At 39.9% G+C, this 27,707-nt stretch overlaps 1 protein-coding gene across 44 annotated transcripts in view; it reads left to right on the top strand.

The window, feature by feature from the left end:
- Positions 1-27,707, top strand: part of LOC116669415 (receptor-type tyrosine-protein phosphatase delta) — a 370,303-nt gene that overhangs the window by 309,643 nt on the left and 32,953 nt on the right. For 14 of the 44 annotated variants that reach the window (XM_032499282.1, XM_032499286.1, XM_032499244.1 and 11 more), the window contains 12 exons: positions 12,280-12,468; positions 13,651-13,659; positions 14,434-14,451; positions 16,446-16,556; positions 17,740-17,751; positions 20,618-20,887; positions 22,022-22,603; positions 23,039-23,184; positions 23,869-24,013; positions 25,598-25,903; positions 26,772-26,965; positions 27,326-27,352. In XM_032499282.1, the coding sequence (XP_032355173.1) occupies positions 12,280-12,468; positions 13,651-13,659; positions 14,434-14,451; positions 16,446-16,556; positions 17,740-17,751; positions 20,618-20,887; positions 22,022-22,603; positions 23,039-23,184; positions 23,869-24,013; positions 25,598-25,903; positions 26,772-26,965; positions 27,326-27,352 (2,009 nt within the window). The remainder of the gene's footprint in view (positions 1-12,279; positions 12,469-13,650; positions 13,660-14,433; positions 14,452-16,445; positions 16,557-17,739; positions 17,752-20,617; positions 20,888-22,021; positions 22,604-23,038; positions 23,185-23,868; positions 24,014-25,597; positions 25,904-26,771; positions 26,966-27,325; positions 27,353-27,707) is intronic. The other 30 variants (XM_032499284.1, XM_032499283.1, XM_032499287.1 and 27 more) reach the window with 16 other exon arrangements.

Raw genomic sequence — 27,707 nt, 5'->3', positions numbered from 1 at the left:
AATACACTTCTGAGCTAAAAATGTCCCCGGATTTTGTCTGAGAAATCTGGTCACCTTAATTTAAGAAAACCATAAGGACAAAAATGGGAATGGATCAGACATTATATTTATATTGGTTATCGTATTTTAGCTTGATAAACTACTATCTGAAATTTTGCACATTACATACAGTATACGCACTACAGTATACACTGTATAGCAGAACTTATTCCATTTTCTGGACTGGAAAAGACACAAGGTCAGAAAATGAGGAGTGTACAAGTCTGAACCAGGTGGTCGAGGGGTGCTAATGTTAGTAACTTTCATCTTAGCTGCACTTATTTTCTACGCTATTAATTGGGTACTACAGGGTCATCCTTAACTCATCTAATGATCTTGAGAAACTTTTCAAGCTGTCTAAGGCTGCTCGCTAATCAAAACCAAAACAACTTTGGAGTGAGGAAAAAGTGATGTGGCAAGAATACATTTTTTGGTGTAATTAGTTGTCTATATTCTATTACGCTCAGTACAGCAAAGATGAGTGCACTGGCTGCATGAAAGAAAGGGGGGTGGGGACCTACAAGTTCTCATCGGACGTTTCATCAGCGTTAAACCCAGCTTTCAATTCTCAAATCACATGTGGACCCTATATAGTAAGTCGCATAATAAAACAATGCTACCCACTGCCTTGTGATACGTCCATCGTCTCCCACAGAAAATGCCCCTTTGTTACGTTTGAAAAGCCTGATATAACCCCGTTTTCCATTAGGGCTTTTTGCGAGTCAAGAGGTTCCTCTCTGCAGGATGTCAGCAAGCATGAATAATCTCTATACACCCTTTTCCTGTAGCAAACTTTTCGCTATATCAATTATTGAAATGGCTAGTGCTAGGTTTTTTTACTCAGGAGACAGGGAACTTGTATGAAGTCGGTTTGCTCTGACTTTTAGGCTTAGAGTCTCCTGGAATACTCGTCTGAGTCTGATGATACCGTGTTCCAAGTCCCCGGCTGTGACCCATAAAGATACAGTATGAGGCACTGTCATGCACAAAATCCTAAAAGTGATTAAAGCTCAGAGGATTTTGTGGGATCATTCTGACAGCTGATTTGATGCTTTCTTGCTGGTGAAGTAAATAACACCTCATGAACAGTCACGTACAGTTTTATTTTCCATACATACACAGACTCCAGACAAATGCCGTGTGACAATCCAGGCCAAAGTATTAGAAACGCCTGTTTGAACAAACTGACCCACCTGCTTATGAATGTATAGTACATGAAGGTTAATGAAGCAACTCAGCGTCTCACAGTTTTGCCTTCTGTCTTTTTTTTTCTGCACGGCCGGAGGACTCACCTGGTTACTGATACTTTCTTGTGCCCCTGCTGGCTCCAGCTTCTGATATTGGCCTTTATCAGCTCCCCCTGAAAAGACAAAACAATCAACCTAAATAGTTAAAATTTTATTTTATGAAAAATGTTGACACACAAACATATAACTTTGACACATCAAGCATTGTTTATTCATCCCAAGTGGGCCATAAGAGGGTGAATCTACAATGAATAATATACAATGAATAAGCCTGAAACATGAAAACCGTCTGGCAGTATATGCTTCCAAGTGACAGCGGTGTCTCTAAGGAGAATGTAGTGTGGTGGGGGGAGTTGTTTATGCATTCTCTGCAACGTCCTCTTTATTTGAGAATGTTTATTGCACTCAAGAGGATCAAATGAGGGTTGGTGGACTGTAAACAAAAAGCTAGAAGAAGAAGAGGCTTCCTAAGGTGTGTTTCATGGAGTTGAGAGAATATAAGCAACATCCATTTTAGCTTTGTGTTTGGCAAATAGCTCAAAGCACTGTCAAATAGTTGGCTCCCTGCTTCTTTTGAGTATTACTAATAAAGGGAAAAAAATGCTGATTACAGATAAGATGACAAGAGCCGAAGTTTTTTCCCCCCAACTCTGAATAAATGGGGCACTGTTTTCTGAAGTAAATGGAATCATTGCTCAAGGTAACAACCAGCAAATGGAATATGCTAAGTGAAATCTTGAAGAGGGCGGGAGAGGGACAGAAGGCAAAGAAGGCGGGAGACAGACAAAGACAGATTGAGGGAGAGTCTTTAACATCAAGCATCTTTTAATGTCTCAGATGAGCCACGACTATTTTGTGGCAGATGAAGTCGGTGGGTAAAAGCAAATTTCAAAGACAAAGGCAGTGTGGGAGAAAGACATGATTTTAGGTAGAAAAGGTTTGGAAATCTCTCGTTCTCCCTCCGCACCTTCCCCCTAGGTGATCCTTACCCATAACAGTACATCTGGCTGAGCTGACGTGTAGTCAGTAAAGCCAGAAGAGAGTGTGTGTGTGTGTGTGTGTGTGTGTGTGTGTGTGTGTGTGTGTGTGTGTGTGTGTGTGTGTAAATGCAGCTTTGTGCCTGGCTTCCTGCCTGCCTTGCTGCTTGCCCAGCCAGGCCTGTACAGAACGCCCCCCTCTCCGCCCTTCCTGCTTCATCTCTCCTTTTCATCTCCCTCTTTACCCATCCATTTTAGCACTAGCCCTAAGGGGCATCCGACACTAACACTCACTCTCTGCTTTCATTCCCTTCTTCCAACTCCCTTCGCTTATGTTGTAAATGGAGGAATATCACAGCTAATCCGTCATGTTTATGAATGACACGGGGCCTAGGGAGAGATGGGGTGCCTTGCCAGAAATGGCGTACATCTCGGTTGCATGCCCTTTGCTTGGCTGATCCAATCTGCCCCAGCAGCCATGGCCGTAAAAAATGTCTATGGGGGACGGCAGGCTTGGAGGAACACTAGGCAGGGTCCTTTTGAAGCATAACTCAGAGAATTTCTGACCTCGATTGTGTTTCTCAAACTCTGACCAAAATACCAACCACTGAGCTCCCAACACAAAGATACTAAATGGAGTAATGGACACTCAAAAAATCTAACTCAAAAGCATCCCATGATTGTCCACAGTATGGCTACTCCACACTCACATGTGCATTGTGTCTTTCATGGCAGGATGTGAATGGTAAAAGGTGCTTATTTTCCTTAAACATATTGTGATCCACATTTAACATCCTTCTTTTCCTATAAGAGGGAAGAGATTTGGATGTGTTTAAATGAAATGATTTACCCTCATACGCCAGTATGTCGACTTGTAAGTTTTACTATTTCTCCAATGTCATTGTGAATGAGGAACGAATTGTTCATCTGTGAAGGTTTATCTTGGGCAAAAAAAGGCCTGGTGATTAATAGATTGACTCTACAATGGTCTCCTCATAATCTCAGGCATTAGGCGAGTGTTTTTTAATGACAAATAAGCAGCATTTAATTAATTATACAAACTCAAATGGGGATTTATGGAAGAAACAATCAGTGCGGGGCAAAGGGGGAGATGATGCCATTTTTCACCGAGACAGAGTGCCATGAACCTCCGGTTATAAGAGCTTTCTGTGCCTTCAACTTCCTCCTCCTATATTTCGTTCACAGGAGAAGGAACACACCGGATAGTATTTCACAATCCATTCCTATTTTGTTCCTTCAGGCAACAAGGGTAAAATAAAATTTTAGTGGATACTAGCTGGTCCCTTGTCTGCCCTTGGGTGTTAGCGGTTTTCTCAAAGAGACTGTATTTGTTCAGCAAATTACTGAACTACTTTTAGAGGTAGAAAGCGAGTGAGACTTAATGCCACTTTGTGTTGGAGTGGGCCTGCTCCTCCTAAAACGCTATTATTGTAAATTGGAATTAGCTGTTTGAGCCAACTGTGTCCCATTCACGGTAATATTCATTAGCGTGCACTATACCTGTAGAATTGTGTCATTAACTAATTTTACCTCAGCCGGGCTGCACTTTCACTGCTCATTTGTGTTGCACTGGAAAACCCAATTTTTCACTGCACAAAAGGCAGCATACTGGGGTGCATTTGCACATTGAGCCTGCTACTGCTGTTCTAGTTTTATGAGTGGAGTCCATATAGTCGTCATTTGAATTTAACAGGTAAACCACTAAAAGTCACCCTGCCCCATTTCTGTAAGACAGTTTAAAAATGACTGACTTCTCTCTGTGAGAATTGGGCCTTGATGCACACACACATGATGACACATGCATGATACACACAAACTTAAATGGGCTGCTGCAGACAGAATCCTCTAAGTTACCCACTGCATCAGTGTTATTATGAAGATTGAAATATGCATTTGTATCCTCAGTCAAGATATATGGATCATGGGCTTACATAGCAAAAGTGAACTCTCCAGCACGCCGCTCGATACAACAGGATTAGTTCTGACCTGCGAGTCCTGCACAGACAAATTTGTCAACCTAAACTGAAAAAGCAGTCATGCCTTGTCACTTAACGTTTTCACATATCAGTTCGTCTAAGGCTTTACAACATAAAGAACCGTGGCCCCCAACATATAATTCAAGTGTGAGCTCACATTTCAGCTCCTCTAGAGTCTTTTCCAGTCGGCACAATAATAAAAAAAATCACATCAGTCAAGACACACGCCATGTTTTAGAACAATCTGAAGGTTGCCTTGGAGTTCACTAGCCTATAAACTCTTAAAAAACAACTAGTATGTGCCCTATTAGATGGAAGTGCTGAGCATTCTGTTTTCCATTATTGGATTACTTAAGCAATATCTACCCAGTGCAGGTGCCAGGAGGCTTATTTTGGAAATCTGGCTCAAATGAAGCTCGAGGGGAAAACCTAATCTTATTTAGACTGGACAACATATGTGCCAAACAGCACTGGGATGTATCAATGAGATAAGTACAGGCTTTGGACTCTCTGAGGGCAATTAGGGATAATTTAGACATCTCAATGCGTCATTTCTCCTTTTTGCTCAGCAACGATGCACTTTTTCTTTTATTCTCTGAATGCTTGTCTGACTTGAAGCCCTTTAAATAAATGGCTGTACCCGCCACTCATGAATGATGGTTTACACCCTGTTAATTGTCCGCACTTTTACTTGTATATTACTGTAACTATTCCAAGTATTCTACCCAAGGCAGAGCTAAAACGCCAATATGCTGATAACAATGTCCTGTGTCCAATAGGCATTAACAAAAAGGGTTGTATCTAATCCAAATTTAGGTCTGTGTACTGTGGTTGTTTAACTGCTTTACTGTCCTGTGTAAAGCAGTACGTAGAAACAAAGTTAAGATTAGAAAGTATATCTTTACTAGAACAAGTACATGACAGTGTTTTTTTCAACGAAAATTGGAAGTAAAAAAGTACGAGCTAATATAAAGCATCAGGATGCCCTAGTCCCATGGTTCCATGGTCAGAAATTGATGTGGCCACAAGTTCCACCTCTGCTAAAGTGTATGGGCAGAATGATGGATGGAGTGTTGAGGAAAGCACCAATGTCTGAGTCCAACTTTGAGATAGTTTAACCATGCTGCAGGTAACTGATAAAGCAAAAGGGTGGGCTCAGATTTAGAATCTGTCAATCATTAGGTGCCAGATAGTAAAAGGTACACCGTTTTACCACAGAGTAAAGCATACCTTGTAAGTAGAGCAAGGAAATCAACAACCATGTGGGTGAAAGTGGTTAACATTAGAGAGAGTGGAAGAGAAAAATGGAACAGATGTCGTCATGGAATTGGCACAAAATGGAATTGCTGTCTGCCTTTGTTAATCAAGAGCTCTTACGTTTGGTTGAGTAATTTTGTTTGTGTGAAAACAAAAGCATAATTAACAGTCCCCTCTCCCATGCCAAAGGGGGGGAAAAAATGAATACGTCAGTTGAACAGGAACCGAACAGAACATTTTGTTGAAGAAGATTCAGGTCGTCTCTGAACGCATGTATTATCTCGGCTTTCAACAATATTTTAGAGAACTGTAAACAAATTATAATGGACAACGTTGCCCTGCGAGTGTGTTCCAAATCAACAAGCTTATTCTGAAAAAATGCTCCAAGACTCTTGGTTAAATTACGTTAATGTATGTGCACTTCAAGATGATGTTACTGTACTTCTAAAAGTCTTTTGTCCTTATCTTTATTTGTGTACATGGAATTATTTTCTTTATTACTGACCTTTTACTAGTTTATAAAACAACAAGTCCTAACTCAACAGCTCATGGATTAGCGAGCCATGAAACAAGCCAATTTCAAATAATGTCCTAGTAAGCAGTGTGCTCTATGACTAACATGAGTAGCAACCAAACCCTGCTACATTCTCCTATCTTCTTTCTCACAAATCTTTTGGATTTTTGAGCGTGGAAAGAGCTCTAATGCATGCCCCTTAACTTCAAATGATATGCTATGGTGTGGTGGGGAAAAAAATTACTTTGGCTCAGGCTGCCGAGAAAAATAAGCACTGCTGCCGTCACACTCCATGGGTAATGTTTTGTGGCTCGTCTTTTTGTTCTGGCTGAAATCTTATCTGGGGAGGGGTAGCGAGAATGAGATGGATTCCTAAACTGGGCAAAGATAATCTTTAGGGCAAAGGAAAACCAAGTGTAAAATGTAAGAGTGTGATACTTAAGACATCTGCACTAAAATTCCCACACTTTCATAATCCATCATCTTTGGCAAGGAGGGATCCCCAAACAACAATGTGTCTTAACACACACTCTTCTCAACAATGCTGCCACAACAAGTCACCTGTGACAGCCTCTTTGAGGAGATTGTATCCACTCAAATACGTCCAACAAATATCATATTATGGGCTGCAGGGATTTTTCCTGAAGAATAACCTCAACCGCTGGGTTAAAAGTTGTGTTCCGCTTGGGAAGAAAATGGTTGGACCTAATCCAATCCTTGTGCAGCAACCACGAAACTAAAGCCAGAATGTGACCGGAAAGGTTTATGTTTTTATGGCTTCACTTGGAAAGTCCTGTGCAACAAAGGCTTATTTTCTTTTCAGATTCCTTTGTACTTAATTGGTTATTTTAGAGCCAAATGTGATTAGAGTGACATAAAACACACCTCACTTAATAAGACTTTTTAGATTTCCATGCAGTTCTCTCAACATTTTATTTGCTTTTGTGTTTATACACAATGACAAATGTTGCATTGCATTTTGACATTATAACCCACTAGTTGCATGCCAATCCTCATTACAGATACAATGTCAAACCTACTCCACTTAAAGCTGTAGATCTACAAGCTGAGGCACATGCAATATTGGCAGACTACCAATAACTGGCAACACCATCTCACTGTGTAATTGCTTCGTAACCTGTGCTCTGTGTACAGTCTATCATTCACCAAAGAAAAAGACTGCCACCACTGTATCCAGTGGTAGGTGTAATGTACTGTAGGTGCTATGCAGAAGAGAGGAACATGCTTTTAATTTGGTTTTCTGGAGACACCTTCTCCCACATCTGTCAACATCGGAGCAGATATCAGCAGACATCCTGGCCCTAGTTTTAGGGTCTCTTTAATATATTCCACTCCCTGGATGTAACTTCATTAGCCATGTGATACCTTATAAACATCACCCCATACTGCACATATACACTAAGGCCTTGGTGTAGCACTAACTCAGCAAACACGTACACAGTAACACATCACGTTTTGAATGGTGCATTCATCTGTTGAGACTCAATCAGGCTTATTTAATTGGAGCCTAAACATGGAGGAAATTACTTGAGTTTGTCACTCAAGCCATTACACCACAACAGGTGAGACGCTGACTTTGAACAGAGGGTGTGATTGTGTGTGTTTATTGATATGAGACTGCGGTGTATGACGACAAATTGTGCTGACTTTATGCTGCACTCAAGCGACATTTCAGAAACTGAAATGGTCCACTAACTTAACACAAGGAAAATGTGATTTCACTTATGCTCGTATTTTGTATGAGTGATCAATAGATACAATCTGCTAATGGGTTGAGTTTATGTCCAGTGGCCTTATGTCTTCAGCAGAAATCTGCTCACTGAAGTACTTTTTGAGCCAATGTCCTTTTTATACTCTTCTCATGCTTGGCACCGCACACTCACATGGCCCGATAGCCTGGCAGTGGCTAATGTGTGCAAATTGTCATTGGGAGTCTTTTTATATCAAGCACCAGTGCTCAGCACTTCTTTAGAAGGTGACTTCAGCATTTCTCTCCCTTCCATCTCATTTAGTGTGTAGATCCATTGTTGAATATACAGTATGGGTCTGTAAAGCAGAAACTGCCCTTGTCTTAGGCTGTCCTTGAGATTGCAGTTCTCAGCGAGGTAGAATAAGGAAGCTGAGAAAGCCTGTAAACCCCGATTGTTTCTGTGTTTTTTTTTTCCACCCTTCAGCTGTGACTTTCATACATTGTGCAGGGTAGCTTGGGGCTGTGTGTTCAAGTCACACAGCATATAGTATATTAGCCCCAAAACACACATTCAGAAACAAGTGAACTACAAGCAAATCAAACTTGTCCAATTTCCACTCCTATCAGGATGCAGCTCAGGGTTCCTAAAGGGGTAATGAAGTAGCTCCTCGCTGATAATTTATGTAACCACAAGTCGAAAACCATCCTCTTGACGGTTAGCGGAACTGCAAACATAGCACATGGGGAAAAACTACTAGCCGCTTGGCCCCTGGTTGATTAATTATTTCATTATTTACTTTGAACACATTGTCAATAACCCATCTTCTCCAAAAACGCACAACACACCGGCTTTGGCTCAAATTACACTGTGATTAATCAGATTTAATTTTGGTCTCTTTGCCTTGTAAGGGAAATGCTGCAGCAGCTCTGTTGACATGAGTTGTTAATCACAGAACAAGCTCGCAAATGTGTTAAATTTCCATCCTTTTATTTATTATCACAATGCTAATTCTCTTTGGGAAGTAAATGATGGTATAGCCGAGAGTTGCGAGGAGCTTGAAAACATCAAGGGACTCATGTTTATTAATCATTTTTTTTGTATCTTAACTCCAAATCCGACGCAAGAAATATTTTTGAAATACCTTGCGGTTGATGTCATGACATTGTGGCCATTCTAGATGAGCATGAGTGCACAAAGCAGCTGTAAAATACATTTCTGGGCTGAGCAAGAATGCATTCAAAAGGCCAGAAACCTTCGTAACAGATCATTAATTTTAAATGTGCTGCCTGGAGTCATATCAGCTGCCTGCACTGGAGTTACGGGCTGGCATCATGTAACACATGCACTCTATAGGATGGCGAAGACGGGTTTGGTGAAAGTGTCCTTTGTACTCATGACCCAGCCTCACTTTTATGTTTTCGCAATTTCAGTGAGCCACACTGTTGTTAATCAGTACTGTAAATCAGACAGATATACTATGGTTTTACTGTTACAGGATCCTGATTTTCAAAAGCTATCATGTTGACATCGGCTACACCGTTTATAATTTAAAATGTGTTGTCACCCTTTCCTCCCTAGAGCTGAATAACCAGGGACATTGCATACTGCAGCATGAGAACAATCCTCCCTTCTTAAAAGGACAGCTCAATTATGATTTCTTTGTTTTAGAATACGTTGCAATTTCACAGGAGTTGCTTTTCAGTTTGCATGGATTGTCACATCCAATTACTATATTCAACATGCATCCGTGCTCCTAGGCTTGCTTCTGACTATTGTGGTTGATCGGTTATACTTTTGACTCACTGTAGAATCGACTAATTGTCTGTTCAACCTTGAACAGGCTGAAGGGAGCTTGGACAGGAGCTAACTTGTAGAATTCATTCCTCTCCCCCTCCTCCCCGTCTTTCTCCATTTGAATGAGCACCTTTGAAAGTGTAGGTTTTTTTCCAGATTAGACTATTCCCTCATACCTTGATAGTTGTTAACACGGTACTTTTGGAACGAATGCAGTGTTATGACAAATCTTCTTGCTTGTATTCATGCATGGTCTTTATGCAGTGTGTTTCTTCTGGAGAGTGTCAACACATTTTACACAGCGTATGTGGGAATATCTGAATACTCTTTAAATCTAAAATGTGTTGATAGCAAATGCAAAAAGGACACGGGAATATGATTTCTTTTTTTATGTGAGCAATGATCACATTACATGTATTTTTATACATACCGTGGTGATGTCATTGGAAATCAGAAATAGAGCTTATAATGTAGCTAATACTGTAGCTAATAGAGCACTAGCAATATTAATTAATTAAAATATATTAACACCTAACATTAACAGAATACACCATCCATAACCATACAATTACAGTTAATGACCGCGAAGCAGATAGGAACAGTGACAAAAACAACACATTTACTAGAAAAATGGGACATTCTGGGAATTTCTTCATGTTAATCTTCAAATTGATTCTGTCTTCCAGCTTAACTTTCTGCTTTAACGATTATGTTAACTAACTATGGCCACTGTGTGACTGAGGTGAATTGAGTGGTTAAGTGGTTATTGTTTTAATGAGCAGCACATCAATTTTGTGCATATAATAAGCAAACTGTGCCAGACACCTACAAACTTTTAACAATAGTGAGCCAGGGCACTCTCATTACCTTAATGGATACTGAAAGGGAAAAGGATAATGTGTATACAGAATATTGCACACCATGTCAAGGACTTACAGTGATAAACCACGTAAGGATACATGGGCCAAGATGCCCAGTATGACTAACAGTGCACTACTGCCAAGGCGTTGGGTTGAAAGTATACAGAATATAAGATAGGAAGTCATAAATGAATTTGGAGAAGACTACAGAGAATGCTGATTTGTGACTGGCCGTTTAAAAACGTTGCATCAGTAGCTAAGTTTCCATCCACTTGTCAATCAATTTTTATTGATTTACTCCGGAGGACGTCCCACGGCTTGTCCTAACCTTTGTCGTCTATTTCCTTTGCGTTCTTGATAAAGTATGGAATTTCTTAGATTTTTGCTATCTAAAATAGCCGGTACATTTTGCTCATAAATTAAATTCAAAAAGTCTCTCGTCTCCTTGCTCGTCCACTTCCATCTGTCTTTGTTGACATCCGCCATGTGTGTAAACAGCAAAACTACTGGGTGGAAATTAACTAAAACTTCTTCGTTTTGTGGCGGGTTGCAACCATAAAATGACCTCAAACTTTATTGCAATTCATTATTTATTCGGCAAATAACGTTTTCATCAGCGTTTATCGCATAAGCCGTATATCGATCAAGATAAAATCCAATGAGACCGAACGTATTTCCTTTAAGTCGATATTCATGAAATGTTTCCATGAGACATTTTTCATTCGATATGACTTAATTTTGGAAAAAACGTGTGGATGGAAACATAGCTAGTGTCAAAACGCATGTCAGTTCAGGCAGGGACACAGAGTTGCATCGGAAAGTTTTGCAGTTCAATATAGAGTCACTTATTTGTAATAAAGCCTATTTTGAATAAGATTTATCCGTCAAGCTGGCTTCTCTTGCCAGATACCCAAAAGCATTGTTGGAAGGCGGCCATGACTGTCGTTTGGCTGTGTGCAGGCTATGGCATCTCAAAGCTGTTTCCAGACTGATGTCTCCTCATGAAAATTTAATGAATAATGTGTTTCCAAAAAGGTGCCGTTTTACGAGAGCAGAGGAAGACACTAATTAGCCATATCACAGCAGGGGAAGGAAACCTTAAAAGATGCACATTAACCTCATTGGCATTCAGAAGAAGCAGGTCTTGTTTTGCAGATTTACACTCGGCTAACTTTGTGGGGAGGCATACACTGAGCTCACGCAGTATTGGAAAACTTTCACTCTGCACTCTCAAAGATCCTCACTTGCTGCAAGCTGAAAATACTTCCTGTTCAGAGGCATGAGCTTCAGACAAAGCTGCTCCGGGCTTTGATTTTCTTTGTTTAGCTAAAAGAACATGTTTTGGAGCAAAGAGCAACGTGAGTTATCTTCTCTCATATCTCAAACGGCAGCAAGATCCAGCCCGCCCTAGTTACGCCGGTAAGTTGAGACGCCGGCAGGAACAAGACATCTTTTCCAACACAGCAAAGACACCTGCCATCATCAAAGAACTTCAAAGAAATACGCTTTAGGTGACTCCTAGCTGTAGCTTTATAGTTTATAGTTTATACTACACTATACTCCTGAACTACCCTTTTAAATCATCTGATATGCCTTAACTGTGCTGTTGTCCATTTTCACTTTTTGTTCATTTTGTGTCTTTGTCGATACTATGGGTAGATGCCGTGGCTTTAAAACTAATTGCTTTATAGACTCAGTATTTTCACAAAAACATAACATTCGACCAAAGATTGTAGATAGATATTCTCATCTTATTGCCATGCAGTCTTATGACTATAATTTCCACTGGCTCTCCCTCCTCATTAGCTCTGCACAGGGTTTAAGGAGGACCACTGACAATGTGAATCTGACCTCTGCTACAATGTCTCTCATCTTCTTCCAGAGGACCAGCTGCCCCCTGGTTTTCCCACCATAGACATGGGTCCACAGTTGAAAGTGGTTGAGCGAACACGCACTGCCACCATGCTCTGTGCCGCCAGCGGCAACCCTGACCCAGACATCTCCTGGTTTAAAGACTTCCTCCCTGTCAACACCACCAACAACAATGGACGCATTAAACAGCTCAGATCAGGTAGGTTTCCTCTGCTGAAAACGTAATTACAAATCAGGGAGTCTTGAGAATCGGATCTGCTCCCCCTGTTGTCTGCGCTGTCTCCTCTGCTCTTTCATCCTCTTCTTCCTCCTCCCATAATTTAACTTCTCATTTGGCTTTTAATTTTGTAGGTAATGGCATTGTTTCTACTACTTCCTGTCCTCTACTCTCTGTACGCCCCGGTGTGTGCTGTCTGTATGTATGTGTCTCCCTTTGTCTTCCAGTGTTGTCATGGGCTATTGGGATTGTTCCCCCTCTGTGTTTGCTGGCTTCTGCCCTAACTTCTGCCCTCATTGCTCACTGCTGTGACTTTTTACAATTAATTATTGTTGCTGTTTTGTGTTGATTTCTTTTTCACTGCATTGGTGCAGTATTTTTTGGATCCATTGTCTTCATTTTTCTATGCCATTTTCTTTTTTGATTAATTAATATTCAACATCCGGCTTCATTCAGAATCTGCTAAGGAGTGCACATGATTTTAAATAGGAAAACATGCAGACAAGCCAATGAATCGTTTTGTTTTGTTGAAATTCTACTTTTGAAAGAGGTATTCTTAAACCTCCTCTGAATAAATATTTGCTTTGCATTAGAAAAAAAGAAAAAGAAAAAAGCCATCTATTTCTGGACACTAATCAGCCACAGTAGTGCGTAAAAACTTCACAAGGCTTTTCCCTCCCCCTTGATTCTTTGAACTTACAGCCCCTGCTTTAATGTGTAGATGCCAACTTTGTTTTTTATTTGCCTGTGACATGACCCCAATATACCCATTCGCCTGAAAATCTCCAGTTTGATTTCGATATCTCAATAGAAAAAGATGATGCTATTTTCTAAAAGGTTGACATAAATAGCTTGCAGCTTTATGTGCCAGTTAAAGGCAATGCATTAGCACAACTACTTGTAAATTGTAAGTCTTTTATGTTTGACCACCTGTCTTCACAGAGTTCACAGCTGTCCTTTGTTAAACCGTCTTGTTAACCTTACTTCCTTGCTGACATGTTTTTAACAGAACTGTGTAGATTTAACCCGTATTTCTAATGTGCGACTTTGATTCGCGTAGAGTTGATTAAAGCATTGACAAAACCTCTGTTAACTAAACTTACTTAAAGAATATAATCACATTCTTATGCTGTCTTTCTTCTCTCTATATTTTTAAATCTACAGAATCCTTTGGTAAGTGCTTAGCTCTAAAGCACACATCACCCCCCTTCCACTAATTTCCATGTTTCCAACAACTATTAAAATGCATGGCATGCATTTTACTAACAGAGAGTTTAGGTTTAGGGCTACTACTTGAGGCACATACACTCTTCCCTCACCCCACGGTGTATCCCACCACTGCCAGCTATAGTATTCTACCTTTATCTGTGGATTAGAACTACCAAAGCGTAGCGTAGTATTGTCATCTACTGACCTGGGTAGTGATCTGTCCTCACATGTTTGTTACTCACTCACTGACCCACCACTTACTCACTTATCGTTTTAACACCAGCACAGTAGGTATGGACATGTTAAGAATGTTAGAGAGTTGACCAGCTCTGCTCAGTTCAGGTGAAGCAAAGGGATCTCAGGTTGTTTAGATCCACTATGTCTGCTCTCAATCTCATACACAAAGTCCTCAAAGTCTTTCCCTTCAGTAGATGATCTTCAGACGCTATGGCCACTTCCAAAATGGCACCTCCCCGTGGTACATCAATGTACAAGTTCTTCTCTCTGAACTATGATTTTTCTATGATGAATCCTGTCTTTCTTTGCCAGTAGAGTACAGAACAATTCGTATTCTCTCTCTCTCTCTCTCTCTCTCTTCCCTTTCTCTTTCCTCTACTACCTTTATTTACCTGCCCTGTTAAATCTAATTTGATTCTTCTTCCAAAGCCCCCAGCCTCTATCTACTCGTACTAATGCTTCTTCTTTCTAATCTTATTTGCATTCATATTATCCACCCAGGTGGTACACCAATAAGAGGTAAGAGTGCTGAACTGACGTTCACAGAATGAAAATAATAAAAATTCATTCTTGCTGTCAACCCATCCATTCACTTGAATCACCTCCATTTCTGTCCTGTTTACCAAGACCAAATCCCATTACGTTCATTTGGACCTTCCTTCTTATTTGTCCTGTTTCGTTGACTAAATTTGTATTCCATTTTTCTTTGTCTATGCTTTATTTACTCCTCTGTATTCTGGTTTCAAGAGCCTGTTTAGCTCAGTTGCGATATGCTTGCCCTGGCTCAAATAAGCATATCCAATGACAATTATTTTTTTAAACTATATTTTTTCCGTTCATTTTTGTTTTCTTTTTGGCCATAGCGAATCATGTGTCCCTCTTTTTGTCCAACTAAAACAACCAAGTATTTTTCCCCTTAGCTGTTCTTGTTCAGCACCAAAAAAAATATGCACAGATGCTGTGGAATCACGCAGGCATGCTGAAGACAACATTGCCTCTCCTCTGCTTTTTTCTCCCAAAGAATTCTTTCTATCTTTGCAAACTATTTTTTTTCCCATTTCTTCTATTTGCTTTCCTCTCCTGTACCTCTACAAAAAAGCCCAAACAACCACTTTTTTGATAAAGTTTCTACGGTGCTTTTTTTCTCTTTCACCTATTTTTCTTACTTTTCTTGGGTTTGGAGACTATTTTACTTTTTGACTTTTTTTCTTCAAGGTTTGAGGAAGGCAAACAGTAGAGTCTGGCGAGGACCTGATTGGCTCATTTTTGCCGTGTGTGATGAAGCTGGAGAGTTGTTGATGCATAAAGCCATTTTTCCCTGGGTCATGTGACACCACACTGCTGATCCCATTGGTGGATTTTTATGGGTGTCTTTTGTAGCTTTCACAAGCTAAAGCAGTGGTTGGTTACTTTCTTGTCGGCTCAGGTCGATATTTTGAATTTTGTCTTCTAATACAATTGCATTTTATTTTTCAGCTAAGGGTTGTCAGAAGGTTGTAAGTTGTGCCGACATACATTTCTTGCCAAGATTTGCATGTCAAAACTTTTGTTACAGAGGGTTATGTGTTGGTTTTGCCTTACATAATACTTCAATTAAAATTTTTCCACATATATGAGCAGCATTTTTTTACATTTTTTGTATGGGCTGCATTTTTTGAAAATAACTTCACCTAGATGAAGTCCCAAATTATTTAGTTAGATGTATGTTACACACAATCTGTGATTGAATATGCTAAAATTCATACCTAAATTTCTTTCTTTCAATTGTCCTCCCTTGTTATGCTGCTTTCTTATACTGTAAACCTTTTTTTGTTTGATCCATGTTTCCCTGAAGCAGTATCACTCATCCCCATATTGACCAGTCCAGTGAAATGTTGTATATTGAAGGGCTTGCCCCTATTCTTCTACGTGAATTTTTTTTTTGACATTGGCACTAGGATGAGTGTCTTTTTAGACGCTTTAAACTTAATAGCAATCAGGCGTTTTTCCTCTAAAGTCATCAACAAGTAAACGGTTTTAGAGACAGAAGATAACTTAGGTGTTTTTTTCTGTCTCTTATTTTAAATTTGTTTGACAATGACAATGTGTTTTTTTATTTTCCCTTGTTGTTACTTTAGCTCTGTAAAGAGGAACAGTATATTTGTATTACAATGTCTTGCATGATTACCATTTGCAGCTATACCTGACCTATAGTAGGGTCTTCATTTGACCTCAGCCAGTGGATCAGGCTGTGATAATGATGGGGGATATAATTTTAAATATAAAGTTTAAAGGGAGCAGATGCAAGAACGTAGTATTCCATTCATGCAGTTTATTGGATATTGTTGAATTACAACTTTCCTCAAACTGTCCAACTACTGAGACTTGAGAGGACAAAGCAGGAATAGAATGAAGGGGGCTGATGTTGGCCCTTTTGAGGTCAAACAACTTTTCTTTTTGCTTGTGAACTTCAGGATGAACAACAGCATGTTAACCAAACATACTCCGCTACCCCGTTTGCTATTCCCAACCAGGAGCCCTCCAGATCGAGCAGAGCGAAGAGTCGGACCAGGGGAAGTATGAATGTGTGGCGACCAACAACGATGGAACCCGCTACTCTGCCCCAGCCAATCTATATGTCAGAGGTAGGAAACCTGTTAACAGCACTGGCATGCTTCTTTCAAATATTATATTAATTTTCTCTTTAAAATTCACGAGGAACCTTTAAATTAGCTAATAAAGTCTACTGAGGACACATCCTGTGCGGCCATTGTAAGTATGCTTTGCTTTTTGATGTTTTGGTTCTTTTTTTCTTCTTTTTTTTGCACTTAACTTACCTGCACTGATTTGAACCTACAGTATCTGCTCTGTTATGTGTTTCTGGTCCTTTATTATAATCCTGATTCTAACACCAATGACTAGACTGCTTGCTGTGTTTATCTACTAATTGCCTTTCCAACCTGACTGTCGGAGGTGGTAAAGGGTGGCCGGGCCCTCCTTTATCAGTCCAAGCTATTTCCCCAGCAGTGACCAGATCCTCTGTATTTCTCTCCCTACTGATCAACATTGGAAGGACATACTTGATTTTGCTAGTTTTAATGACAATGACTTCAAAAAAATAAAATATATATATTTTTTAAATTAAGAGTTAAAACAAGTATGACATATTTGGTATGGAGGGTATTTTAGTATCCTACTCCATACGTAAAATTAGCTTGTAGAACAGTGTTTTGATGCTACACAGGGTTAGTAATATGGCCTATAGCTACATGGCAAATGCAAAAAATTACAGGCAAATTGCTGCAATCGTTTGCTTTTCATAACCTTCTCCAACAGCGGCAGTGATCTTTCGCTCTTTTAAAGTCACAAAATCTGTGCTGCTGTTACTGCTTCTCAATTTTACTTGCACACAGCATTTAAGGCTTCATTTGCGTTTATGTAAAAATCCACTGTTACTCTTCCAGTATTGTCTTTATTAAATTCTCTATAAATACATACAGTATGTGTAGCAAATAGTAACCATACACAATCTACAATAAAGCAATATACCTTCATGTTTATCATTATAAGCTGACCACTTGGCTTTGGTAGAATTTGTTTTTATTAAAAGTAAACACTCTTTCTTATTCCAAATGTGTGAGCTCAGACAGGTCAGACTTTGGCTTTGTCGGGGGCTCAAGGGGCTCCTTGACATTTGAGACAGAAGGTCCTTCGAATTGTTTAAGTAGCATTTACCTAAAACATGGCCTTTTTACTCTCTGTGTTTCCCTTGTTTTTCTCCTTTCCTTATTTCATTTTGTTCTGCATCAAATTTCCTACATCCTTCAGAGCTACGAGAAGGTTGGTGTGTTTTTACTTATTGAACGCAACACAAAACAGAAATAAGTTTATTTGTTTGCCACAACAAAGTACTTGTCCTTTTTTTACTTCTAATGATATATATATATATATATATATATATATATACACACACATGTACATTCATACACACACACAAATCTTCGTCACTCATTCAATGTCCATGTTCCCATTGAGAATGCCCCTGGTCCTTGTCAGAGTGCTTGCCTGTCTAACAGGTGGTGCATGTTTGCATCTTTCAGGTGGGGTGGTGGGGGCGTTATTTGCATCTGTCTGAGGGTCCATTTGCATGGTCCTCTCTTAACGCTTGAGCTAGTCTTCCCCTTTCCCCATCCCTTCCCCCGTCAGTGTTCCTGCTTGGTTTCTCTGAGGACTAACAACACAGCTGGTCAGTGAGATCATTAATAAATCAAATTCTGTTTAGAAAATAAAAGTACTATGACACGATGGGCTCCTGGAACTAAAGCTGCTGTTCTGCATAGATGCAAAGCTTCTCCACATGAGCACTGTATCTCTCTCTCCATAGAGCATATTAAGCATGTTTAAGTTAAAGCAAAACCCATCCTTTGTTGTAATTGGCACTACAGTCGAGCACCAAGCTGTAAAAACAACCTTGCCCTTGCCATTTAAACAACGATGTATTTAGAGCGTTATCCGCGAGACTTAACAAATGTAATGATATTCAAATGAGCAGGATAATATTATGTCTGTGGGGAACGTGATCCAATTGGATATTAATTAAATATTGAGTGAGAGAAACATTCTATTTAATAATGCAAGCAGTTCCCCTAGATGTCCTCTCTGGAGAGCTGCAGTCTGCTAAACAGAATGGGCATTATGAATTAGTAGCAAGCAACAGGAAGCGCGTGCCGATGTTGCAGTCATATATGCTGCACCTGCACAAATAACTAGTTTAGAGTCACAGGGACCATACAGGTTGTTTATAAATCAGGGTCAATTAACGGGAAATAAATACATTGATTCCGATTGTTCAGATTCTTAAAAGATAACACATTCCTTAACAGCTTTCAAGGCTTACTAAATAATAAGTAATCTAACCCAAGTTAACAGTAATCAATGCTGAATAGCATGAGCAGTATCACTGACTTTACTTTTAATTTCAATCCTCCCTAAATGTTTTGTAACAATACCCCAATCCCTGTCTGTTTCCCTTGTACGTAAGCCCCTTATTTATATCAGCTACCTATTCTTAAATATTTGTGTATACAGATCCTCACCAGTAAGACTCGACGATTGTCTTACTTGGTTTTGTCCATTCATTTACCCTTTGTCCTAAGATGGTTTTCCCAGGACGTGCTCGCCACATTCACAACAATGTAGCACTATCAGACTAACCCTTCCATTACTCTATATGCTACCACGTCTTCCTTCTGACCCCATTACAGCTTAGTTTGCCCCTGCAGCCCCGACTCCCTCACATGGTTGCCTCACAAAGTCACGTATTGTTCTCGTATGCATGACGGACTCCCACTCCCCTCCAAAAGGCCTTGAAGCCGTCCATGTGCATTATGAATGTTATACATTTAAGTTAACTTAAAAGTGTAACCTTTTCTTTAAAGTTTTAGCCTTTTTCTGTTTTTGTTTTTTGAGAATCTTTTGGGATTGTGGATCTGCTAGAGCTGTCAAATTAAGTTTTTTTTTACTGTAATCAGGATTATTCACTCGATTATATTTTGAAATTACATGAAAAACACTTTGTTTTTTGTGTCACAAAAACTCTGCACTAAGAAACAAGTTTACCACTAACCTAATATCGCCAATGGCAGTTCTCTGCATCTTTTTTTAATGTGGTGCAAAATGATGACTTTGTGTACTGTACATGAATAATGAAAACAATTTGAGTAGTTGAAAAAGCTTCTGTCAGTGATATTTCCTGCAAATGCATCCGTCTCGGAGCTTCTCACCTCCTCCTTGACATGTTCCAAAGTAAAGGTAAAGTTCCATTTCTGAACTTTCAGTCCCTCGCAGCCCTTTATCTGAAACTGGACTGAGGCCTGCAGTCCTGTTAAAATAATTTAAATTAGCATCAGTTAATGTTCCTGATTTTGATTCATTCACAGGCTTCGACTGATTTGCACAATCACAGAATGTAGTGTAGCGAGACATGTTAATGCTTTAGGCGCCAGCATAATTGGACCTCTTGTGATAAGCTAGAGACCTCTCATTCGTCATGGAATTCACCAGCATAAAGAAAGTATGCATAATTTTACTTTCATCCTCTGAGCTGTCTGGCAGAGTTCTAAAGTCTAAAGCCACTTTAAAAAGTAAAGGCAGGACAGGGGAAACATGTTTAGGGTGATTGTGTTATCACTCTAAACTTGATCCAAGGTGTGCACAACATTTGACAGCCCTAGTATTACTTTTGACTGAGCCTGAAAAGAAAAACATCAAAGCGTCTTCTTGGGAGCATTATCTATGTTTGTGTGATGTGAGAAAGTGATGAGGCACATTATCTCACATCAACTGGAAGTACGCAGCCTGAAAGTTGTTTCTTTGGATACAACTGCGGAGTGCTGTCGACTCTCCAGCCATTTGTGCAGTTCTGTATATTTGTACGGATGGTGAGGCCGTATTTCGTGCATGGCGTCCGTGTGTTCGTGTTCTTGGATCCAATGCCTCAACCAATCACAAATGATCTATCTAGAAACTTATTTTTATATGCAACAATCACATCTTCAACATTCTGCTAATCTCATCATTATATCATGTATCAATGTGTTAAACTATCAAACTGTTTTCTTTTGGCAACATTTTGGGGAGAATGCAGCACATTTTTCTATTGTTCCATTTTCTGCTGGGTTTTCACACCAGGTTTTGTCTTTTACAGTACGCAGAGTGCCTCCACGGTTCTCCATTCCACCTACAGACAATGAGATCATGCCAGGCGGCAGTGTCAACATCACATGTGTGGCAGTGGGCTCTCCAATGCCATATGTCAAGTGGATGCTGGGTGCTGAAGACCTTACGCCAGAGGACGACATGCCCATTGGACGGAACGTCTTGGAGCTCACAGACGTCCGGCAGTCGGCCAACTACACCTGCGTAGCCATGTCAACCCTGGGGGTGATAGAGGCTGTGGCACAGATAACGGTGAAAGGTAAAGCTGCTCCTTCTTTATAAGCAAAGGCTGAAATGTCAGCAGTATGGTTACAACCGATATATGAAGGCTACACCTGGGCCCTATAATAGCCCACTCAAAATGTTTCAAATTATCTCACTCTCTCACCTCTCTCTCTCTCTCTCTCTATCAATTTGCAACTACTTTATGTTAAAAATACATATCCAAGCAGAGACTACTGGCAGTTATTTAAAAAGACAGTTATTTACCTCTCACTGCCACGATAAGTCTTCTGCGGAGGATTCCTTAAAGCTTTAGACAAGCTCTGGCACAGCCTCAGTGCATTAGATGCCAGATTGAGAATATAGTGAAGTGCTTATCTCTCAGCTGGAGAGCTACAGAGCCACAAGCTCACCATTTCTGTTAGCAAGCAGTGGAGGAGGGTGCGTGAAGGGGGGGTGTGAAACGTAGTGAGTATTGTTCGGTGTCCTCTGTACATGTAGGCATGGTACTTATCTGAGTGTAATCATATCTACACAGCAGCGTACCAGAAAGATATCCCAGATTGGTGCCACCGTGTTGACGTGCACACAAGGGACAGACTCCTGTACACACACTCAGCTTTGTTTTTCCTAGACATAACATAGAGATATTAGTCACAATATAAAAGTCTGGCAGCAAGCTCCCCCAGAAGCACACTTCAGATGGCATATGAAGACAATCTATGGCCCTGATATCCTTTGCAATGTGCCACGGTGTGGGGAATTAAAGCAATAAATTCACCTTTTAAATTATTAAAGTGATAAACACTCGGAAATCTGAGATCAACGGCAACAGGCCTCTCACGCACGTTGCTGATCATTGGGTATGCACGTCGTTAATCTCACGTTAGTTCCTTTGCAACAACTAGCAAAGTGAAATAATATTAAGACAATCCAGCCACTTAGAAGAAACCACATGACATATGAGTCTCTTATGACTCCAGATACACTGTATACCATTAGTATTAGGTGCAATGAGCTGGGAAATGAACATAATCAACATAATTCAACCGTATACAAATTAAAAAAATCAAGTCTCTATGGCCCATAACATAACATAAATTACTCTACAGGGGTATAACTTTGCTGCATACTTTGCATTTCTGTTAATATTTATGTAATATCATCACAGCATTGCCCAAGGCTCCCGGCATTCCTGTAGTGACAGAGCGCACAGCCACCAGCATAACATTGACCTGGGACTCTGGCAATCCTGAACCGGTGTCCTACTACATCATCCAACACAAGTCCAAGTACTCAGAGGACTCGTACAAGGAGATCGACGGCGTAGCCACCACTCGGTACAGCGTGGGAGGCCTCAGCCCATACTCGGACTACGAGTTTCGCGTGGTGGCGGTGAACAACATCGGGCGGGGGCCACACAGCGAGAGCATCGAGGCCAAAACAGCAGAGCAGGCACCGAGCACGGCACCAAGGCAAGTCAGAGGCCACATGCTGAGCACCACCACGGCTGTCATCCACTGGGACGAACCGGAGGAAGCTAACGGGCAGATCATGGGCTACCGAGTTTACTACACCATGGACTCCACCCAGCATGTCAACGTCTGGGAGAAGCAGATTGTTCGGGGGTCCAACTTTGTCACCATCCAGGGCCTCATCCCCAATAAGACCTACTACATTAAGGTTTTGGCCTACACCTCAGTAGGCGATGGACCACTTTCCGCAGATCTTCAAATCATTGCTAAGACGGGAGGTGAGCATGGCTTTTTGTTCCATCACTCTAAAACTAATTCAGAGTTTCTCAAATGCTCATACTCCACAATTAAACTCGGAGTGACACAAACATTTTTGAAGCCACGTCATTGTAGTCCCAGATCCTCAGTGGTTTACAGTTCTAAACACACAAACAGCGTTAGGCTGTCAGAAAAAACTGTCTTTCTCACGTGGGACAAAGTGTTAGATATCAGAAAACTGGGAATGAGAAATTAAAATGCCTAGTTGTTTATTTCTAATGAAAATGTAATACTGTACCAATTTGTATGTAACGACTGTGTCTTCTGAAATACAATGTGGCTTTTGTAGCAATAACTCTCCCCACAAAGTGGCATCTGTGCCAGTATGACTGTAATGATAATGAATAGTGCAAGATGTGGAGAGTAATGAATTCATCTCTTCATTCCAATTTCAGTTCCCTCCCAACCAACCGACTTCAAAGGAGAAGCCAAATCAGAAACAAGCATTTTGCTTTCATGGATCGCCCCGGCACAGACTGGACAGGAAAATCAAATCACAGGATATGAACTTATGTACAGGAAAAGGGATGATAAAGAGGAGGTAATTATTTTCTGACTGGATCCACTTTGGCCATTTAAAGTCTGTTATAACAAACAAAATACGCCGAATCACATATCAACGAGTTACTGAGTAGTAGTTTAATTAGGTGATGCAACCATGCAAGCATATCTTTTTTTATGAAATTCCCCAACAATAATAACAACACCAATAGCATAAAAAAATAAGTCATACATATTTATATACTCTCCATTAAAGTACAAAAATAATATAATAAATAGAAATGGGTATGGTTTCTTATGTAACAATTACAGGGGATAATTACTAACTAACTAATCCTGTGGTGTCTAAATGTATATTAACAATATGATAATTAGTCATGAACAGCTAGAAATTAATACTTTTGTGAAGTTAGACTATAGCACTAACAAATGCAGCCATATGACTGCATTATTGGAGTTTGTATAATCAGGAGTAGTTCTTAAAGTATAACAAAGCAAAAAAGAGAGACTTCCCCACGTAATGTGTCAATCACTTTGGAGTGTACTAAATTGAGTGTCAAACTCATTTATGTAATCTGACAACTTGTTTCATTTCTGACAGTTAAAGAGTATACCCTCAAATTTTATTTCCATATTAGAAAGCAGCATGCCTATATTATATATTTTTTTTTTTGGAGCTCCCCGTCTTTATTTAAAAACTGACAACGTGAAACTTCCTCCACAGAAACGTATCAGCTTTGAGCCGACGACAACATACCTTCTGAAGGACTTGAAGCCCTTCACTACTTATACTTTCCGGCTGGCTGCCCGTAGTAAACACGGAGTTGGAGCTTACACCAATGAGATCTCTGCGGAAACTCCACAGACACGTAGGTCTTCCTCCTTATCTGACTGAGTTTAAACTATTTGGGAAGGAACACACTTTCAAATGCATTCCACTTTTAAGTGTGCTGCAAAATCCAAAAAGTGACAAGGATGTGAGAAAGGTCCTGAGCACAGATAAAGAAAATCCGATTTAAGAAGGGTTGATGCATTTGAAAGATGTAACATTTGAAATAGTAAATAAGTGTTACCTGACCATGCAGTTTTCACTTTGAAAAGGTTGCATGGACAGTGTGCCAAGGCTTTCCTGTGAAGTCAGGAGACAAGGTTACAAAAGCTACACATCCCCACCTTTGTTGTGCAAATAGTCTTGGCTGAAATTAATTATAAAGCCTTGCATTATTTATATGAATGCTCAAATCTGTGTTGCCCAACTGCTTTGTGACATGGCATTTCAGGAAGCCTTGTCTCTTGACCTTGCACGTTGGCCCAAAATTAAAGAGAAGACAATTACAGAGGCTGAGCTTTCTATGTAACTACACTGCCAAGAACCACATGGGATTTTCCCATTTTCGACATTGACGTTTATACTCAATTTAAATTAGAATCAATACAGTTGTGGAGTAATGATATAATAGAAAGCTCGAAGCAAGTATTGTGTCTGTATTTAGGGATATTTCCACCCAAAAGACCCCAGATTTATAAAACAGGTTAAAATTGAAAAATTCAATTCCATTACAAAATTAAACAAAATTTAACTAAAATTACTATTATTTTGGATTATCAGTGAGATAATTCCCCTTAAGCAATAAGTGAAAACAACATTTAACTGTTTGACTTTGCCCATAAATCTGTGGTCTCTGAAAGAGAAGGGCAGGGATCAGGTGGGTATAAAAGGTACTGTATATGCTGAAGTCAATGATGGAGTAAAGCAAAACGTGCATGCCAATGTTATCAGAATCTAATAAATCAGTCATGTCTCCTTGGGAAGTTCTCTGTACAATCAGGCTTTTACCACAAACCAACAGGCTTCGGAAAGGTTGGTGACAAATGCAACATTTTCTATTTTGAATAGTTAAAGCATCAACCTTTATGTTTTTGGATTGATGGTAACTGCTTGCCAAATTTGTATTAGTTATTACTACATTTATTTTTGGAATGGTTTATTCAATTATTTCTGAAGTAATTAATTATGTTTAGGTTTTCATTTTACAATTAAAAGGATCTAAAAATTAGGATATATAATTTTTGTTCCCCTTTTTTATAATTTAATTTTTCCATGACAAAGGTAGGTTACATATGTTAAAGCTGTCCTTTTTCCAATCAACACCTTCCATTCATCATCAGTGTATACACATTTGTGTTGGTCTTAGTCTTTGGGTTTGTCCTTATTTGTGATGTTTTATTGATTTAAAATAATTTATTTTCCCACATAAGTCCTTGTGCTTTTCTCCTCATTTTGTGTCATTTTATTTTCCCCTTCTTTTTTCCTTTGTTTGGTCAATTCTACCATCATCACCTTAAACAAACCAAAAACTGACACTCCTTTAAAAAAAAAAAAAAAAAAAATCAATCAACGGCCTGACCAAACTGAAAACCTTCACCTGCACCAAAACTAACTCACCAAGCAGAACCCTCGGGGCCCCCTCAGGAAGTCAAGTGCTATAGCCCCAGCTCAACCAACATCCTGGTAAGTTGGCGGCCACCACCAATGGAACTACAAAATGGGATCATAACGCATTACACCATCCAGTATGCTGTGACTGAAGGGGAGGATTCTACTGCTCATCAAATCTCCAGCATCCCTCCAGAAAGCTCTCAGTATCTTTTGGAAAACCTGGAAAAATGGACAGAGTACCATGTGACAGTCACTGCTCACACAGACGTCGGAGCAGGACCTGAAAGCCTGCCACAGCTCATCCGCACGGAGGAGGATGGTATGTGTTCACTAAAACAAAGCTTCAGCTGCAAATCCAGTCTACCCTCTTAACCTACCCCGTCAAATACTAACAACCTCGCCTATATATTTACAATCACCTCTTTTCTACACCCTCTGCCTGCTTCTACTAAAAGTGACTGTTGCTACCTGATACGTTTAGCCCCATTTTGGACTATGCACTTTTTCACCCAAACAAACTGTGACTCACTTTTCGAAAAAGCACCTTTTTGGGGGGCTTTTCCCCCCCCCCTACGCTGCTCAATTTCAACACATGGTATGGCGTTTTCAACTGCAGGCCTCCAACTTCCAGTCCCAACTGCCTTTTTTGAAATATTTTGAATGGCAGCATTTTTGTCTAACTCACATTTTTAGGAACTTGGCAAAAGTTCTGGACAGTGGGAAAAACAAAAGGTGGAAGAATTTTTTGAAGGCCATTTTTTTTTTTATATATATATATATATTTTTTCTCCTCTCATGTAATAAATCATTTTTTTATTCATTTTTTCCTCGCACCATAGCCAAAATTCTTGTAGTGCTTCAAGCATTTGAAAAACTTGAAGCCCCACTTTGGCTCCACTTTTCTATTTTGGCTAAACACATTTTTATTCCATGTTTTAAAAATCCACTCTACCCATTTTTAATGTTTCAAGATTAGGTCAGTTGTCAGACCTGTTTTTGCTGTTGTTTTTTTCCCCTTACCATTGTTGAAATATTGATGTCATGCAGTGCTCGTTTGCTGCACTTTTGTGATTTTTTTGTCACTGCAGCATTTTCCGATTCAACTTTTGGGCAAGATTTAAAAAGAGGGTGAAGGGCTTTCTCTATAAGTTTGACCTTTTTTCTTCTATCCCATGGTGTTCCTCCAGTTCCTAGTGGGCCACCTCGTAAAGTTGAGGTGGAGGCTGTCAACTCCTCATCAATTAAAGTGATCTGGCGTTCACCGATGCCCACCAAGCAGCACGGTCAGATCCGAGGGTACCAGGTGCACTATGTCAGGATGGTTAATGGGGAGCCCACAGGACAACCAGTCATCAAGGACATCCTGATTGATGATGCCCAGGTACAACACCCTCCTCAGCCAGCCACTTCATCTCTCAGACACATAGTATCACTTTGTCTCAACTTTACACTCTTCTAGTCGGAGTGGAAAAAAGCTCACTCTCATGAACTCAGTACAATGGTGAATATTTTGTCATTAATTACAATTCTACTGGATATGGAGGTTGGGCAGATATTTATTTACATAAGTCTACTTCTAATTATTGCTGCATTTACTTGTGATTTTTTATCATCAAACTAATTTATTTGTTGGTTGGCTGCAGAATAACTATGTGTGTATATTTTCTCACCAGTGATCAGTGGTCTATACCGGACCTAATTTGTTGTTTCTTTTCTCTCCATATTCCTATATCAAAATCAGTGGGAATATGATGATTCAACCGAACATGTGAGTATTTTAACTTTTCCAAACGTGTTTTCTTTACTGTCATCCTCTGCATGAATGGCATGTGTCTTTTGTGCATTACAAGTTCAATCCCTTAAGGTTTTAAGCATCAGCTTGAGCGCTATTTCAACTTCTTATGATAAGAAGACAACTGCAGATGGAATCCTTGACTAACGCTAATGCTGACCTGTAAAGGTCCCATGGCATGAAAATGTCACTTTGAGGTTTTTAACATTAATATGCATTCTCCCTACCATGGGCCGAGCTGGATCTTGCCCTTTATGAGCCCACCCATAACAGAGAGACATCATGGCAATGTGGTCAAGTTGGTCAAGGCTACACCCCCACCCTCCATCTT

This window comes from Etheostoma spectabile, chromosome 19 (assembly GCF_008692095.1).
Source record: "Etheostoma spectabile isolate EspeVRDwgs_2016 chromosome 19, UIUC_Espe_1.0, whole genome shotgun sequence".
Taxonomy (NCBI): Eukaryota; Metazoa; Chordata; class Actinopteri; order Perciformes; family Percidae; genus Etheostoma; species Etheostoma spectabile.
The sequence above is the reverse complement of the archived record's forward strand: the minus strand, read 5'-3'. Positions and strand labels throughout refer to the sequence as shown.